The 18,699-nt window shown below is 38.6% G+C and overlaps 1 protein-coding gene across 3 annotated transcripts in view; it reads left to right on the top strand.

Moving 5' to 3' along the window:
* The window catches only part of Efemp1 (EGF containing fibulin extracellular matrix protein 1), a 67,623-nt gene extending 49,192 nt beyond the window's left edge, over nt 1–18,431 (top strand). For all 3 annotated transcript variants that reach the window (XM_032916791.1, XM_032916792.1, XM_032916793.1), the window contains 5 exons: nt 925–1,044; nt 2,124–2,243; nt 6,541–6,664; nt 6,863–7,058; nt 17,838–18,431. In XM_032916791.1, the coding sequence (XP_032772682.1) occupies nt 925–1,044; nt 2,124–2,243; nt 6,541–6,664; nt 6,863–7,058; nt 17,838–17,999 (722 nt within the window). In that variant the 3' untranslated portion in view covers nt 18,000–18,431. The remainder of the gene's footprint in view (nt 1–924; nt 1,045–2,123; nt 2,244–6,540; nt 6,665–6,862; nt 7,059–17,837) is intronic.
* The last annotated feature ends 268 nt before the right edge of the window (nt 18,432–18,699 follow it).

The raw sequence follows: 18,699 nt of genomic DNA, 5'->3' as shown, positions 1-18,699 counted from the left end.
AGCCTCCTGGCTTGCTGGACTGTTTCTGGTATTCTGTGCTCCTGCGCGAACTGGTTTTCATCAGCTGCCCTGGGGGGAATAAAGCTGAAAAGACAATAGCTAATCTGTTTCTTAAAACACAACATATGGGAATGGAAAACATTTTAACTTTGGTTCCAGTCCTCTTTGGGTGGATCAAAAAAATGGAACTATAGATATATAGATACACAAACTTCAATTAGTCAACTGTGTGTGACAGGGTGCTGGGGAGGCCGAAGGGTTGCTGGAAGTTCAAATGAATAAATTTCCCACCAGCAGTGCACATGGCTCTTCCCTTTCAGAGTGCAGAGTCATGGCTGACACATGATTGCAAGACTGGCACAATCTGGAAGGAATCTAGTGCAGGAAGGGAAAATGCCTTTCCAAAGTATTTTCTATGTGTTGGAACACAGCAAGACTCTGTATGAGTCTCAGAGGCTTATGCTATAATTGTCAAAGAATTTAACAGAAACCATTTAAAAAGTAATAAATAGTCCAGATAACTCTTTACCACTGTATGCTGAGAGACCATATGAGTCCAAATGTCTAATAACAATCATTTATGGGCTTGGCATTTTGAATCTGAACAATATAAGAAAATAGATGCTGTAAGATATGTTTATGAGAAGCATTAAATTCTTTGTGGGTAGATTTATCAAATATCAAACTATCACTCCTAGAAAATATGTGTTGTGGTACTTCTAAAAGAAATGTGTGATGGACCTTTGAAGTTGTTCCAACAACTGTGAAACTCAGCTGTGAAACTGAATGTTCTCCGTTGTGTTTGTACGGTGAGGGAACTACTTATCGTCAGTTGGTCTAGGCACAAAAGAGCAAGGCTGAGCTCAAAATTGTCCAGCTACACAGACACAGACACATATGTAGATTTAAAATCTTTCCTTGCAGATATAAATGAATGTGATGCCAGCAACCAGTGTGCCCAGCAATGCTACAACATTCTTGGCTCATTCATCTGTCAGTGCAACCAAGGATATGAACTGAGCAGTGACAGACTCAACTGTGAAGGTAACAAGCTCTCCAAGTATCTTACAGCAAAGGGCCCTTTGACAACTTTATCAATATCCTCTTACCTGATCATTTTCTGATGAAAACAAAATCCTGTTCTTGAAATGTTATAACAACAGTTCAGAGAAAACCTTGACTTTTGAGTCTATTACTAGAAAAGATAAGGGATGCGTCAAGTAGCTGGAACACAAGATGCAGGCTAAGTATGCCTTTATTCTCAAAGTGTGCCCAGTGGCAACCTCTGTTGGGAACGTGTGAGAAACTGAGAATCTCAGATCCCAACCAACATTTCCCAAGACAGAATCTGCACATTTGGGTTTACAAAGAGCTGAGAATTTGGTAATGACCAAGAGACCTGGCCCCTAGCTGGCTTAAATATGTGTTTAAAAAAGTCTGAGTTGCAGTTTACAATGAGGAGAAAGACAGACACTAAGTGGAATGGGTTGGTTACCTTCATAATCCCACACATATGCTCATTTTGGGTAATTCTGGGTGCTTAAGGCATCATAAAGAAGATCCCATCCACATTTGATGTTCATGTCTCCCTCATGAGTCTGACCATGATTATTTGGGACCACGTAGGTCATAATCCATCCAAAGAAATCTCAAACCATGTAATTCTGTTTAAAACCATAAGGGACCAGCTCAGGAGTACTGCCTCTGCCTTGCTTAGCAAACTATAGGATTTGTCATTAATTCTGAAATGCAAGTGACTATTCCCTAGGAGGACATATCATGCCAAGATGTCAGCTCTGCAAAACTGCACAGGGATGGAAGTTCAAAGTTCAGGAGAGCTCAGCAGCAGAGTCCCACCATTACTGAACAGACAAACAAAAACCTGCTACCTGAGTAGGTCTGCAGAACCCAAAGTGAATTGTGTCTGGCATGATCCCACTTAGCTTCAGTGAAAACTGCTGTAAAAAAAAAACCTATGCAGGCTTGGAGGCAGAGAGGGGGGCAGATGCTGCTGCAGCAGCTAGCCCTGGCATTTCAGAGTCTTGCATTTCTTCTATGTTAGAGTTTTTACTGTTTTGAAAAGTTTCTCAGCTCTATGTCCATGCTTTTCTCTGGCTCTACAGACATCGATGAATGCAGAACCTCAAGCTACCTGTGCCAGTATCAATGTGTCAATGAACCTGGGAAGTTCTCATGTATGTGCCCTCAGGGTTACCAAGTGGTGCGAAGCAGAACCTGTCAGGGTAAGCTCGATGTTCTCATTAGGTGAAGTGTCTGCAGCTAGCTGAGAGGAATGTGAGGAGACTTGCAGGATTCAGACATTTATTTTCCCACCTTGACTGCACAGTTTGAGCTCCTGATTCACAGGGTAACAGATCATTTTGTGAAAGAGAGACTCAATGGCAACCCTGATTTTCTTCAAGCTTTAAAGTAACTTCCTTTCAAAAAATGTAATTTAAGCAAATTTTATATCTTGTAATATCTTAAAATCTAGGGAACTATACCTTCAAATAATCTACCAAAAATCAATCATTAAAATATTTTGCTGAGGTTTGCATTTAGACCCGAATGCAAGAAGAACCCTCAAAATCTCTGAAACATCAAACTTAAGAATTCTGTACACTTAAAGGGACATAGCGGGTCTTGCTATATAACTCAAGCTGGTCTCAGATTTGTAGTGCTTCAGCCTGTCTCCTAAGTGCTAAAGGCATATGTCATCACTCCCAGCCAAATAAGGCAGAATTTTAGGTGTCAAAAAAACAAAACTCATCCTTATGGATATTAAAATATGTTTGAACAACTCAAGAAAAGCAAGTATTGATCTAATAATGTCTAATAACAAGGTCCTAGTTTTAAAATAAATGCTCAGATGGTCCTTGAATCTTCATATAAGTAGAAGAAAGAGCTCTCTACAAAATATAATTGAATCTGACAGGAAGATGGCAAAGTATGCACCCTCCTCCCCTAATCTTCAATGCTGTATTAATGGGGGAAGATTGGCAAATATGGACAAAAATCCCTAGATAATCCCAGAAAATCTAATATAAACCCATTACAGAAAAGAGTGGGAAAAAAAAACTGTGACTGAACCCAGTGACAGAAAACCTACTTGAATCTAACTCTACTGCATTCTCTCTGTATAGCTTGAACAAATAAACAGAATTCTCTAAACCTTGGCTCTCCCTTTTGAAAAGAGAAAGTGTGGAAATGAAGCAAAAGAACACATGAAATGATTTACAGTTCACAATGTTTTGATGGAATTTACTTAGCAATGTAAATGAGCAATAGCAAATCTCTAGAGAGTCCTTTTTACCTGAAATTAGAAAGATATACACGAGGACAGGAAAGATCTTATTTTTATAAGAACAAGACCAAGGGCATGTTGATTCTTAAACTAACATCACAGTTTCATGGAGGGAGTTATGAACTCAGGACATCCAAGACCTGGGGCTTTGTGGTAGATGAACAGTCTCTAGCCAGTAGGTATAAGCACAATCAGAATGTCATTGGTAGCACAATGAACATCTTTATAACCCTTTCCAGGTTACTAGAAACTCTGTGAATCTTAATTGTGGGAAAACATTGCATGCCAATGATCTCACTGAACCCTGATTGAGAAATGAATATTACATGCAGGAAAATATTAGCAAGTCAAATAGTTTAACCAATTCCCCTGAAATCATTCAAGTAAATATCTGTGTTTCTAATTACAAGTGGATTTGATAGTCAGCATAGTTGGATTTAAGTTGATGCATAATAAGATCTTATTTGTCTCAGTTTCATCTTCAGAAATATTTCTGTTATAATTTAAGGTAAAATGTATTGAAATTGTAAGTTCATGAATGTTGTCATATTGAAGACGCACAGAAGCAAAGTATCTTTTTGTCAAAAAGACTTACATTTAAAGCAATGCTTTCCTTTACTGAAACCCTACCTCAGCATAATTTATAAGAACAAAGTAAAATCAAACATATTTGGATTCTTATCTTCTTCTGAGAAGTTCAAATTTTTCTCGTGACTATGAGCTCACAAAAATCAGAGCACTGTGCATATATATCTAGAGAGGGGCAAAGGAAGATATACATACTACACATACATATTGAATATATTTTTAAAGATTTATTTATCTTATGTATATGAGTACACACACTGTATTCAGACACACCAGAAGAGGCATCAGATCCCATTACAGATGGTTGTGAGTCAGCATATGGTTGCTGGGAATTGAACTCAGGACCTCTGGAAGAGCAGTCTGTGCTCTTAACCTCTGACCCATCTCTCCAGCCCCTCATGTTGAATATTTTAATATGTTTTCTTCCTGAAATTTTTTTCCAGAATGAGATAGCTGTTGTAGATCCTAAGTTACTGAACAGTCTGAGGTCATAGCCTCAGATTTCCTCTTGCTGTTGTCTGTCTCTATAGTACAAACCAGTCTTAGGATTCCTCATACTAAGGAATGCCACCTTCACTTTACAAAAAAAAGTGAAAATATTTAATAAATATGTCAATAGTGACTTCCATGGAATTTATATTTTTTCTTTAATCACAGTCAGCCCAAGAATATACTTCCTTTAACTTATTCTTAGAAACTACATAACTTTTCCAGTGTCCTAAATTTTTCTAGAAAAATTTAGCCAGCTGAAAGCTAATAGAATTGCTTTCGTCCAAAGACAAGGCATAAAATTATTCTCACAGTGAGCCACCAACCAAAGATCATACAAAAGCTGCTCTGAGACCCTCCACATACACACACAACATATATCTATCAGAGGGTTGCCACATCTGGCCTTAGTGGAAGAAGATGCACCTAATCCTGTAGATGCCCAGGGTGGAGGGATACCTGAGTGAGACACTCTCTCAAAGGTGAAGGGAAGGGGGATGGAGGAAAGAACCCCACAAGGGGGACTGGGAGTGGGGGCAGCATTTGGGGATGCAAATAAATAAATAAATAAATAAATAAATAAATAAATAAATAAATAAATTTTTAAAACTTATTCTCACAATAGAGCTACTTCTACCATTTTATGAACTTGAACTTATCCCGTGTTTTCCCTCCGTTCCAACCAAGACACCCTCTTCTCCACATAGCTTGTATAAGAAAGGACTGAATTAAGTTAGTATCCATCAATGAAAATTCAGGAGTAGCTGCAGTAGCCCTCCCACCAGGTGTTTATAAGCTAGGGGAGTGCAAACCAACAAAGTAAAACAGAAAGCAGCAAAAGCCCTAGTCAGGCAATATCAGTTATAAAAGTTCAAGAGAGTTTCTATCCCAGCACCCAGCCCATAACTGACTTGAAGCAGTACTAGGAAAATCACTTGAAGAAAGGTAAATTAAGGAATGGAAATAGTTTCTTGTAGAAGGCATGATTCAGAACAGGCTTCTATGAGACAAAAGATAAGCTACTGTTCATATGGAAAGGAGCTGTAATTGTGTAAGAATACAGACATTAAACGCTGCTGGTATTAACATGTAATGCTGTTTGCTCCTTAAAAACTTGTCCTTCAGATGTCATCTGGGAGTCCAATTAGCTGAATCTAGAATCGGTCTCTGTCTAGCCTGGTCTAACCACCACTAGGCTCGTCCCCAAGACTCTTCCCTCACATGGCTGCTCAGTAGACGCTGCCTTTTCCTCATTTCCTCCCACTGTTGCCAGTCTCCTCTCCTTCCATGCAGTCATAAAATACCTTTGCTTCATAACTGCACAGTTCACATTTTCCCTGCATCCTGTGGAGAAGGTACCTCCCAGAGTACCACTGTTGTATGCTGTTACTAAAACTAACTCTCTCTCCTTCCCTCCCTCCTTCCTTCACTCTGTTACCCTCCCTCCCTCCCTCTTTTCCAGGCTTCCCAGACAGCTGCTCTCTCCCGGGATGCTTTCCCCTCCTATGCATGAGAAATCATCTAAACACGCCCTTGGAGACTCACGTGTGACGCCCCTCTTCCGTCCTGGTCCCTAATCCTCCCCCACACAATCAGCTATACCCCTGATCTGTCTTGCCTACCTCCTAATTGCAGTTTAATCTGGAACTCTTGTCGTGTCTGTATTCTCAGCTAGGCTATCAGCTCCTTTGTGACAGCAGATGAATTTTTGTTGGTGTTTCGTTTATTTTCACGTAAGCAAGATCAGTAGTTTGTGTTTGAATTCAGCGGTCATATAACTGGTGAGAGATGAAATACAGTGAGACGCCATGTCTTAGTCCAGTGACTCAGTGGTACCTATTGATATAAATGCAGTAAACGTAGGCCACATCCAGTCTTGTGTCTAAGAGCAAACTGAACAAGCCGGGTGTGGTGGTATACACATGTAATCTTAGATCTTAGGAGGCTAAGGCAGGAGAATTTTGAGCTCAAGACCAGCTTGATTACAAAGAGACTTCCATGCCAGCCCAAGACCCTAGCACCCCCCCAAAAAAAACATAAAAATAAATAAAAGTAAACTAACCACAGTCCAGATTTTCCCCAATACATTTCCATACAAACCAGATTTGCTACTCATACAATTTGCTTATGTCAGTAAACTCTTTGATGCATGATTGCAGATATAAATGAATGTGAGACCACCAATGAATGCCGAGAAGATGAAATGTGCTGGAATTACCATGGTGGCTTCCGCTGTTACCCACAAAACCCATGTCAAGATCCCTATGTTCTAACGTCAGAAAAGTAAGAGACATTAGAACCTCTATTTTGTCTTTTTTATTATTTTTTTTTCCGGAGCTGAGGACCGAACCCAGGGCCTTGCGCTTGCTAGGCAAGTGTTCTACCACTGAGCTAAATCCCCAACCCCTAAACCTCTAAACATAAGTATTTTCTGGTCTTTCTGAGCCAAACGAGTGACTGCTTCTGTGTTTGCCCCTGCAGCCGATGCGTTTGCCCGGTCTCAAACACCATGTGCCGAGACGTGCCCCAGTCTATAGTCTACAAATACATGAGCATCCGATCTGACAGGTCCGTGCCATCAGACATCTTCCAGATACAGGCAACAACGATTTATGCAAACACCATTAATACTTTTCGGATTAAATCTGGAAATGAAAATGGAGAGTTCTACCTACGAGTAAGTATGCTTCGGTAGCCCTAGCTGCTGAGAACGTGGCCATTTGCTGTGTGCACTCACAGAGAGATTAAGCTAAAACCTACAGAGCTTCATGTGTAAGCCCTGTGCCCAGCTGTCTGGAGTATATGTGGTAATCCTAACAGATGTTAAAAGAAGAGTGAGATTCTGAAGGATTAAGTAGTCTCCTAAAAGCCATCCAGATTCTGGGCCATTAGAAGCCAATAAAGCCATGGTATGGTTCCCAAACACAAGCATACTCCGAACAGGGACTGCAGACACATGCTGTTCAACTGAAACACTCTGAAAGCTTTTCTTATGATAAAGTTTATAGATTGCTCTGATGTTGACATATTTATCTTGTACCTTGATACATTAACTACCTTCTTGCTCCAGAGTAACAGCCATTTCTTTTCCAGAAAATTAGAAATGATTAATTTCTGAAGAGAAAAATTCAACTCAAACTCGATTATTTTTATTTTTCCTAATAGAAAAGAATAGGTTTCATTGACATATATGATAGTTTAAACTTGAGCCATTCTATCTGCCTCTACGTGAGTTTTACACAATTTAGTAACTCCACGAGAGCACAACAGGCTCATTTAAAAGGCTTCTTAACGCTTACTTTCTGCTTGAACTTTTATCCATTATTTAAGAAAATAAAAGCTCCTTAACCTAACCAACATGCAATTGGATGAAGTATCAGCATGGTTTGTTCTCTATAGCAAACATGACATTTTAAATTTTATTTTTATTTGTATCTGCTTTTTTATTGTAGACCTGAGTTCCTTGTTGACTTTATTTTTTGTGGCACATATCCAGTCTGTATGTTGTGGAAAAAATACAATTCTTGTTTCACTACAAAAATTTGTAGTAATATCTTCTCATAAGACAATGAGATTCAATGAAAAAAATTTAACTATCAATTTTTGTTTCATTAAAAATGAAATTATAATGTCAGAAATTTCAAAACCTAATGAATTCACATTAGTATGATATTTTAAACTAATTTTTTTGTTTTGGAATCTACTAAATCAACCAATTCTCTGTAATACCGCATATCATCCTGAATGCAATTCTATGGGAGTAATGTAAGCTCATGCTCTTTCGATCTCTTTTTTAATGTGCTGCAATATTGTTTGTTTTTTATTGGATTTTTTAATTTACATTTCAAATGTTATTCCCTTTCCCAGATTCCCCTCCATAAACCCCCTATCCCATCCCCTACCTCCTCCTTCTATGATGGTGCTCCCCAACCCACCCACCCACTCCTTCCCACTTTCCCGCTTTCACATTCCCCTACACTGGGGCATCGAGCCTTGGCAAAACCAAGGGCTTCTCCTCCCACAGATGCCAAACAAGGCCGTCCTCCACTACATATGCATGGCTCTGTCCATGTGTACTCTTTGGATGGTGGTTTAGTCCCTGAGAGCTCTGGTTGGTTGTTATTGTTCTAATGGGGTTACAAACCCCTTCAGCTCCTTCAATCCTTTCTCTAACTCCTCCATTGGGGACCCTGCTCTCAGTCCAATACATAGGCTGGGAGCATCCACCTCTGTATTTGTAAGGCTCTGGCAGATCCTCTCTGCAGACAGGTATATCAGGCTCCTGTAAGGATGCACGTCTTAGTATGGGCAATAGTGTCTGGGTTTGGTGTCTATAAATGAGATGGATTCCCAGGAGTGGTAGTCTCTGGAGTGCCTTTTTGTCAGTCTCTGATCCAAACTTTATCTCCACATTTCAACCTGTAAATATTTTTGTTCCCCTTCTTGAGCTTCATGTGGTTTGTGGGTTGTATCTAGAATAGTCCGAGTTTTGAGACTAATAATCACTTATCAGTGAGTGCATAGTATGTGTGGGGTTTTTGTTTGTTTGTTCGTTATGTGTGTTTTGTGTGTGTGTGTGTGTGTGTGTGTGTGTGTGTGTGTGTGTGTGTGTGTGTGTGTGTTGTGATTGGGTTACCTCACTCAGAATGATATTTTCTAGTTCAATCCATTTGCCTATAAATTTCATGAAGTAATTGTTTTTGATAGCTGAGTAGTACTCCATTGTGTAAATGCACCACATTTTCTGTACCCATTCCTCTGTTGAGGGACATATGGGTTATTTCCAGCTTCTGGCTATTATAAGTAAGGCTGCTATGTACATAGTGGAGCATGTGTCCTTGTTATATGTTGGAGCATCTTTTAGGTATATGACCAGGAATAGTATAGCTGGATCCTCAGGAAGTCTATGTCCAATTTTCTGAGGACATACCAGACTGATTTCCAGAGTGGTTGTACTAGCTTAGAATCCCACCAACAATGGAGGAATGCCATTCTGACTTGTGGGAGGTAGAATCTCAGGGTTGTTTTGATTTGCATTTCCCTGATGACTAAGGGTGTTGAACATTTCTTTAGGTACTTCTCAGACATTTGATATCCTCAGCTGAGAATTCTTTGTTTAGCTCCATTTCCCAGTTTTTATTAGGGTTATTTGATTCTCTGGAGTCTAACATCTTGAGTTCTTGTATATATTGGATTTTAGTCCTCTATCAGATGTAGGATTGGTAAAGATCTTTTCCCAATCTGTTGGTTGCAGATTTGTCCTAATGAAGGTTTCCTTTGCCTTACAGAAGCTTTTCAATTCTATGAGGTCCCATTTGTCATTTCTTGATCTTAGAGCATAAGTCATTGGTGTTCTGCTCAGTGAATTTTCTCTAGTGCCCATGTGTTCAAGGCTCTTTTCCACTTTTTCTTCTGTTAGTTTGAGTGTATCTGGTTTGATGTGGAGGTCCTTGATCCACTTGGACTTAAACTTTGTACAGGGTGATAAGAATGGATCAATTTGCATTCTTCTACATGCTGACCTCCAGTTGAACCAGCACCATTTGTTGAAAATGCTATCTTTTTTCCACTGGATGGTTTTAGCTCCTTTGTCAAAGATCAAGTGACCATAGGTGTGTGGGTTCATTTCTGGATCTTCAATTCTATTCTTTTGATCTACCTGCCTGTCTCTGTACCAATACCACACAGTTTTTAACACTATTGCTCTATAATACAGTTTGAGGTCAGGGATGGTGATTCCCTCATAAGTTCTTTTATTATTGAGAATAGTTTTAGCTCTCCTGGGTTTTTGTTATTCTAAATGAATTTGCAAATTGTTCTTTCTAAATCTATGAAGAATTAAGTTGGAATTTTCATGGGGATTGCATTGGATCTGTAGATTGCTTTTGGCAAGATGGCCATATTATAAATATTAATCCTGCCAATCCATGAACATGGAAGATCTTTTCATTCTGTAATTTTTTTCAATTTCTTTCTTCAGAGACTTGAAGTTCTTGTCATACAGATCTGTCACTTGCTTGGTTAGAGTCACACCGAAGTATTTTATATAATTTGTGACTATTGTGAAGGATGTTGTTTCCCTAATTTCTTTCTTAGCCTATTTATCCTTTGAGTAGAGGAAGGCTACTGATTTGTTTGAGTTAATTTTATATCCATCTGCTTTGCTCATGTTGTTTATCAGGTTTAGGAGTTCTCTGGTGGAATCTTTGGGGTCATCTAACTATACTATCACATCATCTGCAAACATGATATTTTGACTTTTTCCTTTCCAATTTGTATCCCTTTTACCTCCTTTTGTTGTCTGATTGCTCTCGCTAGGACTTCGAGTACTATATGGAATAAGTAGGGAGAAAGTGGGCAGCCTTGTCTAGTCCTTGATTTTAGTGGGATTGCTTCAAGTTTCTCTCCATTTAGTTTGCTGTTGTCTACTGGTTTGCTGTTTATTGCTTTTACTATGTTTAGGTATGGGCCTTGAATTCCTGATGTATCAAAGACTTTTAACATGAAGGGGTGTTGAATTTTGTCAAATGTTTTATCAACATCTAATGATATGATCATGTGGGTTTTTTTGTTGTGTTGGTTTATATAGTGGATTACTTTGATGGGTTTCCATATATTGAACAATCTTTGCATCCATGGACTGAAGCCTACCTGGTCATGGTGGATGACCATTTTCATGGCTTCTTGGATGCCATTTGAGAAAATTTTACATTTATATTCATAAGAGAAATTGGTCTGAGGATTTCTTTCTTTGTTGGGTCTTTGTATGGTTTAGATATAATCATAGTTGTGGCCTCATAGAAGGAATTTAGTTGTTTCTACTTTGAGGAATAGTTTGGAGGGTATTGGTATTAGGTCTGCTATAAGTACAGATAGAATTCTGCACTAAATCCATCTGGTCCTGAGTTTTTGTTTTTGTTTTTGTTTTTGTTTTTGTTTTTGTTTTTTTTTTTGGTTGGGAGACTTTTAATAACTGCTTCTATTTCTTTAGGAGTCATGGGACTGTTTACATGGTTTATCTGATCCTGATTTAACTTTGGGACCTGGTATCTCTCTAGAAAATTGTCCATTTCCTCCAGATTTTCCAGTTTTGTTAAGTATAGAATTGTGTAGTACTGATGATTTTTTAATTTCCTCAGTTTATGTTATGTCTCTCTTTTATTTCTAATTTTGGTAATTTGGATACTCTCTGTGCCTTCTGCTTAGTCTGACTAAGGGTTTGTCTACCTTGTTGATTTTCTCAAAGAACCAGCTCCTGGTTTTGCTGATTTTTTGTATAGTTCTTTTTCATTCTACTTGGTTGATTTCAGCCCTGAGTTTGATTGTTTCCTGCCTTCTAATCTTCTTGGTTGTATTTGCTTCTTTTTGTTCTAGAGCTTTCATGTGGACTGCCAAGCTATTAGTGTATCCTTTCTCCAGTTTCTTTTTAGAGGCACTCAGAGCTATGCGTTTCCTCTTAGCACTGTTTTCATTGTGTCCCATAAGTTTAGGTATGCTGTGCCTTCAGTATCTTTTAATTTGAAAAGGTCTTTAATTTTTTTCTTTCTTCCTTGACCAAGTTATCATTGAGTAGAGCATTGTTCAGCTTCCATGTGTATGTGGGCTTTCTGTTGTTTTTGTTGTTATTGAAGACCAGCCTTAGTCCATGGTGATCTGATAGGATGCATGGGATTATTTCTATCATCTTTTATCTGTTGAGGCCTGTTTTGTGACCGATTATATGGTCAGTTTTGAAAAAGATACCACGAGGTGCTGAGAAGAGGGTATATTCTTTTGTTTTAAGATGAAATGTTCTATAAATATCTGTTAAATCCATTTGGTTCATAACTTCTGTTAGTTTCTCAATGTCTCTGTTTAATTTCTGTTTCCATGATCTGCCCACTGATGAGAGTAGGGTTTTGAAGCCTTTCACTACTATTGTGTGAGGTTGAATGTGTGCTTTGAGCATTAGTAAGGTTTCTTTTATAAATGTAGGTGCCCTTGCTTTTGGAGCATAGATATTCAGAATTGAGAGTTCATCTTGGTGGATTATTCCTTTGATGAGTATGAAGTGTCCTTCCTTATCTTTTATAACTTTTGCTTGAAGGTCAATTTTATCCAGTAATAGAATGGCTACTACAGCTTGTTTCTTCGGACCATATGCTTGGAAAATTATTTTTCCAGCCTTTCCTGTATGTAGCAAAATACTGGGTCCTCTTTATGTATGCAGTCTGTTAGTCTATGACTTTTTTTTGGTGAATTGAGTCCATTGATGTTGAGAGGTATTAGGGACCAATCATTTTTGTTTCCTGTTATTTTTGTTATTTGAGGTGGAATTATGTTTATGTGGCTATCTTCTTTTGAATTTGTTTAAAGAAGATTACTTTCTTGCCTTTTCTAGGGTATAGTTTCCTTCCTTGTGTTGGAGTTTTCCATGTATTATCTTTCGTAGGGTAGGATTTGTGGAAATATATTGTGTAAATTTGGTTTTGTCATGGCATATCTTGGTTCTTCATCTAAGGTAATTGAGAGTTTTGCTGGGTATAGTAGCCTGGGCCAGCATTTTTTAATCTCATAGGGTCTGTATGACATCTGTCCAGGATCTTCTAGTTTTCATCATCTCTGTTGAGAAATCTGGTGTGATTCTGATAAGTCTGCCTTTATATGTTACTTGACCTTTTCCCTTACTGTTTTTAATATTCTTTCCTTATTTTGTGCATTTGGTGTTCTGACTATTATGTCACAGGAGTAATTTCTTTTCTGATCCAAACTATTTGGAGTTCTGTAGGCTTCTTGTATGCTTATGGGCATCTCTTACATTAGGTTAGAGATGTTTTCTTCTATAATTTTGTTGAAGATATTTACTGGCCCTTTAAGTTGGGAGTCTTTGCTCTCTTCTATACCTATTATCCTTAGGTTTGATATTCTCATTTTGTCCTGGATATCCTGGATATTTTAGTTAGGATTTTTTTGCATTTCCCATTTTCTTTGACATCTATGTATCTTGGAATCTTCTATGGCATCTTCTGTCCCTGAGATTCTCTCTTTTATCTCTTGTATTTTTATCTCTTGTATTTTGTTGGTGATGCTTATATTTATGGCTCCTGATCTTTTTCCTAGGTTTTCTATCTCTAGCATTGTCTCCCTTGTGATTTTTTTAATTGTTTCTATTTCCATTTTTAGATCCTGGATGGTTTTCTTCAATTCCCTCACTTGTTTGGTAGATTGTTGTAGTTCCTCTTTAAGGGCTTCTACCTGTTTGCCTGTGCTGTCCTGCTTTCCTTTAAGGGATTTATTTATGTTCTTCTTAAAGTCCTCTAACATCATCGTGAGATGTGATTTTAAATCAAAATCTTGCTTTTCAGGTGTGTTGAGGTATCCAGGGCTTATTGTGGAGGGGTACTGGATTCTGAATTTGCCAAACAGCCTTGGTTTCTGTTGCTTAGTTTCTTACCCTTGCCCCTGGCCATCTGCTTATCTCTGGTGTTAGCTGATCTTCCTGTCTCTGACAGTGGCTTGACCCTCCTCTAAACCTTTGTGTCAGTATTACTGGGAGGCCAACTCTCTCCCATGGCAATCCAGGTACAGGTATCTATGGTACAGGATCAGCTCAGGGTTTAGGCAGAAACCAGAAGTATCCTGTCCCAGACTGCTCCTCAGTTCTGTGTCCTGATGGCTCTGGATGGGTCTCTCTTGGGCCAGAAATGTGTGCAGAAATGGTGGTCTCACCTTTGCTCTTGGGTGTGTCAGCACTTCTGAGAATTCAGCTCTCTCCCAGCCAGATCTGTGTACAGAGAGCTGTTGGCCTATATCTGCTTTTATTGACTTGATTTTTAAACAGATAATATTTTTTTCCAGACATCCCATATTCATGAATAATATGAACCATTACCAACTTGTTATAGTGTTAGGTAGTTTTAAATTGTTTGTAATCAAAACAAAACCATTTAAAGCTAGGCATGGATACACATGCCTAAAATCACAGTATTCACAAGACTGAGTCAGAAGGACTGTAAGATTAAGGCCAACCTGGCCTATTCAGTAAGAATGAGGCTAGTCTGAGGTTTTTGAGAAAAAGTTCATCTCAAATTAAGAATAAGAAAAGTAACATAAAAATAGGTTCTCTGAAAGTATTTGCCACAGGATCAAAATCAAGTCCTACACGATCTCTAAACTGAAATTTCACCCGTAGACAGTATTTCATGGTTAGGGATCAACCATCAACACTGTCCTCAATCTTATGCTGGGTGCTTTGAGAAACTAAGAAACATTCAGTGTACAGTTTCTTCTTTCAAAGAGCTTTTAACTGTGCCATTTTATCCTGGGCCAATTTACTGATTAATTTTCTGGCCTAAGTAGGGGCCACTGTTACGGATAATATCACTCAGGAAGAGTGTAGATGGTTCAAATTGCTCAGAAGAGGACCTCAAATAACGAAGGACTAAATCATGAGGACTTTTCACCTGTAGCCTGATCGGAGACCTACGGATCATCTCACTCACCTTCAATGTCCAGCGTCTGCCACTCTGCCACCAACTCCCAAACCCCATCCCTGCCCTAATGTTCATTGTCATTGAGAAGAGCAGCACATGAGACCTTGGCCTTCAGTGTTCCTCCTTTCTGAATGCTCAGTCCAATCATGCATTGTCACCAGCACCTCACTTCCCCAGCTAGGAACCCCAGATAGATGCTATAATCCACATACACTTCATAGTAAGCCTGTAAGCACAGGTTGATGATACTGTAAAAGTTTAGTGTCCTCCTTTAGATGTGCTCGACAATGCTGTTGAGCTTCTTGTGTGTTTTTTTCTATTATCCTCAGCCCTTGTTCTCAAATGTCCCCATTTGTAAGCCCTTATACCCTACATTCTTAGGAGGTGAGTCACTTCCTGCTTTGAAATCACTGACACCAGCGTTTACACTAGCCAGCATAAATTTCCTGTTCTACCCCTGAAAATGTTCTCTGTATTCTCCACCTGGTTTGTTTCCGAAGATACTGTCAGTCACAAACAAACCCAGCACCATGTACTCCTCATTCTGTCTCCCCTGGAATCCTATTTGATTACATTCCCCTCTACCTTCCCCTTTGAACGTGTTTCTCCCTGTAGATGTTTTACTGTCTCTCTTCTTCCTTGGGAGACTAAGCTATTCTGTGTTTCCCCACTTTTTGACCATTTCTTTATCTTTCAGTCTAAATACTTTACTGAAGTTTCTGTAGGGGGAAAAGCCACTGATGGCATCCACACTGTTAAATTTGAGGACACTTTTCAATTTCAATATTTCATTTTCCTTTGCTTTGCTGGACACTGCTGTCCACTTACATGTTTTTCACATAAGCATCTATTTCTTCTCTGCTTTGTTCATTTTCTAGTTTCAAATTATTTATGTTTATGTATATATATTTTTTGAGTATGTGGACACATGGTGTTTAGGTGCCTGCAGAGGCCAGGTGAGGATGTCAGATCTCTTGAAGTTGGAGTTACAGGCAGTTCTGAGTGGGTTCTGGGATCTGAAGTCCATTCCTCATGTTAGAGTGTTGATTTAATTATTCTAATAAATGTTGGTGTGAGGTTCCTTCCAGCCTTTGACAATTTATGCTCCTGGATTAAAGATATGCACACAGCTTTATATTTTAATATGCCTTAAGCAGGACAATAGCCGGGCTACTGTCTAAACTCCTATCTGTTAGAATCCACTGTCCTAACAATAACTCCAAGTTACTACTAATTAATTTCTATATTCCAGCTTGGCTGCTCTTAACTCCAATTAGCCAGTGCCTGGGCCACATTCTTTTGATCCTTTTACATTATGGCTCTCCTTCTCCCTCGTATATGTTCTTCTTCCATGGCAGCTCTCTCTCCTGTACCCTTCCATTGCAGCTTTTTCCTCTCTCTCTCCTCTTCCTCACCATCCCAAGCCTGGGAAACTTAAACCCTGCCTATGTCTTTTCTCCCCAGCTATTGTCTGCTGGCAACTTTATTTACCAATCATAATTAACTGGGACCAGAGGCTCTCAGTGTCTTTTCTGTAATTCTCTCATGCTATTTGGGGGGCAGGGAGGTTCTAAATTAGTATTAGAATACAAGCAACATTAGACCAACCTACTACATTATAGCAGCATTGAGCTTAACCACCAGGGCATCTTTCTAGTCCTAGCTTTATTTTTTTTTTGATTTCTCTCTTCTGTCCATTCCTTCAATGCCATCCTCTCTCAGGCTCTGTAATCTGTCTGAGTTTAATGTGTATCCCTTGTAATGATAGTTAATTTTAACCTATGCTTCTGTTCTTTGTGTTCAGATTCATTTATTCACTTACTGACTCTTCCAAAACATCTCCTTCCACCCTCCAATGCTAACTCCATGTCCAGTTTTGACCATGTTAATTTTCAGAATTTCTCTTGCTCCTTGATGATCCTAAGGCAGAGATTCTCAATCTTCTTAATGCTGCAACCATTTAATAAGTCATGATGACCCCCAACCATAAAATTATTTTCATTACTACTTCAATACTGTCATTTTCCTAGTATTATGAATTATTATGTAAATATCTGTTTTCCAATGGTTATAGGTGACCCCCCTGAAAGGGTTGTTCATCCCCAAGGGGTTGCAACCCAAATGTTGAGGACCTCTGCTCTAAAGTAACAAACACTTTACCTCAGTGTTTCAGGAATATGTATGTATGTATGTATGTATTCTTTTGTACTCATACTATGTATATCCAGATAATCTAAAATTTGTCATGTTCTATTTAAATATACTACTTACCTAACTCTTTGTTTGTTTGTTTATTTGTAACAGAGTCTCTCTGTGTAGCCCTGGATGTTCTGGAATTCATCTACCTAGACCAGGCTGGTCTTGAACTCTACCTGCCTCTGCCTCTGCCTCTGCCTCTGCCTCTGCCTCTGCCTCTGCCTCTGCCTCTGCCTCCTGCCTCCTGCCTCCTGCCTCCTGCCTCCTGCCTCCTGCCTCCTGCCTCCTGCCTCCTGCCTCCTGCCTCCTGCCTCCTGCCTCTGCTCCTCTAGGACTCAAGTCATGAAGCACCATGCCTGAATATTTACCTAACTCCTTACTAGAATGTAAACAAATACTCAATGTTAAGAAAATGACAAATGACTACTTTCTTTACCAATTTCAAGATTATCAGATTCTAATGTGAACTATTTAGAGAGACTGGAATTATTCAATCCATGAGTAGAAGAAGGTTAATAACAAAGAAAAATATTTGAGATGTGAACACATGTTAACAAGAAATATGGGAAAATAAGAATTTTAAAAGCAAGCCCTTGCTCTGGAGCTAGTGTAGATGAGTGGGCCAGGGTAGAGATGAAAGTTAGAAGCCAGCATGGACTGAGCAGCGCTTCTCTATCCTATTATTTCCCCTGATTTTCACAGGAAGTATGCTAAGAACAACAATAACAAAATAGAAACTCTAGCCCAAGAAAAATCATTGTGCCTACCCTTCTTTTCTTGTTTTTTAGCAAACAAGCCCTGTGAGTGCAATGCTGGTGCTTGTGAAGTCGCTAACAGGACCAAGAGAATACATCGTGGACCTGGAGATGCTGACAGTCAGTAGTATAGGGACCTTCCGCACAAGCTCTGTGTTAAGATTGACAATAATAGTGGGGCCATTTTCATTTTAAACTTTTATTCACATAAAGCCTACCACAGGCATTTAAATCAGCCAAAGAATATCATTACATTAAAGTTTATTTTATTTATAGCTCTATCTAGTACATCTATATTCAAACAGCTAGATTATGATAGGAAGTGGGCATTTAATCCATAAGAGTCAACATTTATCTTTATCACTGTGTGTAAATTAGACATTAGTCCAACATTCTTCTTGAAGAGAGCTAAGCATATATTATCTAGTGAAACTTGGATTCTTTCCTACAAAAATGGGACCAAGCAATGATACTGTTCTGTGGTGAATAGAGAAATATACACCTCCACAAACAATCTCATGAGGATTGGCCATCTAAACATCAAGAGCAAGAAGGGTTTTTTTTTAAACTTCTTTGTAAGAAAATGGAAAAAAAAAGTCAATAAAGATATATTTCTTTAGAAAATGAGAATCTGCCATGTTTTTGTTGGTCTACATTTTAATGATCAGTTTAAAGGTACTTGTTTCTTGTTTAGTAGGAAATTATTATTGTGCAATATGCTAGTTTCTATTCAGCATTTTAAAGCTTGTCAGAATTTCACCCACAATTCCAAAAAAAGTCAACTATCTCCTCAAAAATTATTTTGTTGAGAAATCTATGAGGAATAGTAGAGAAAATAACTTTTTTCAGAACCATTTTAGAATTCTCCAAAGAAGCAAGTTAAGTTCATGTAATA

The sequence above is a fragment of the Rattus rattus genome, chromosome 11 (genome assembly GCF_011064425.1).
Source record: "Rattus rattus isolate New Zealand chromosome 11, Rrattus_CSIRO_v1, whole genome shotgun sequence".
NCBI lineage: Eukaryota > Metazoa > Chordata > Mammalia > Rodentia > Muridae > Rattus > Rattus rattus.
Note: the sequence above shows the minus strand (reverse complement) of the source record. Positions and strands in the feature narration are given on the sequence as shown.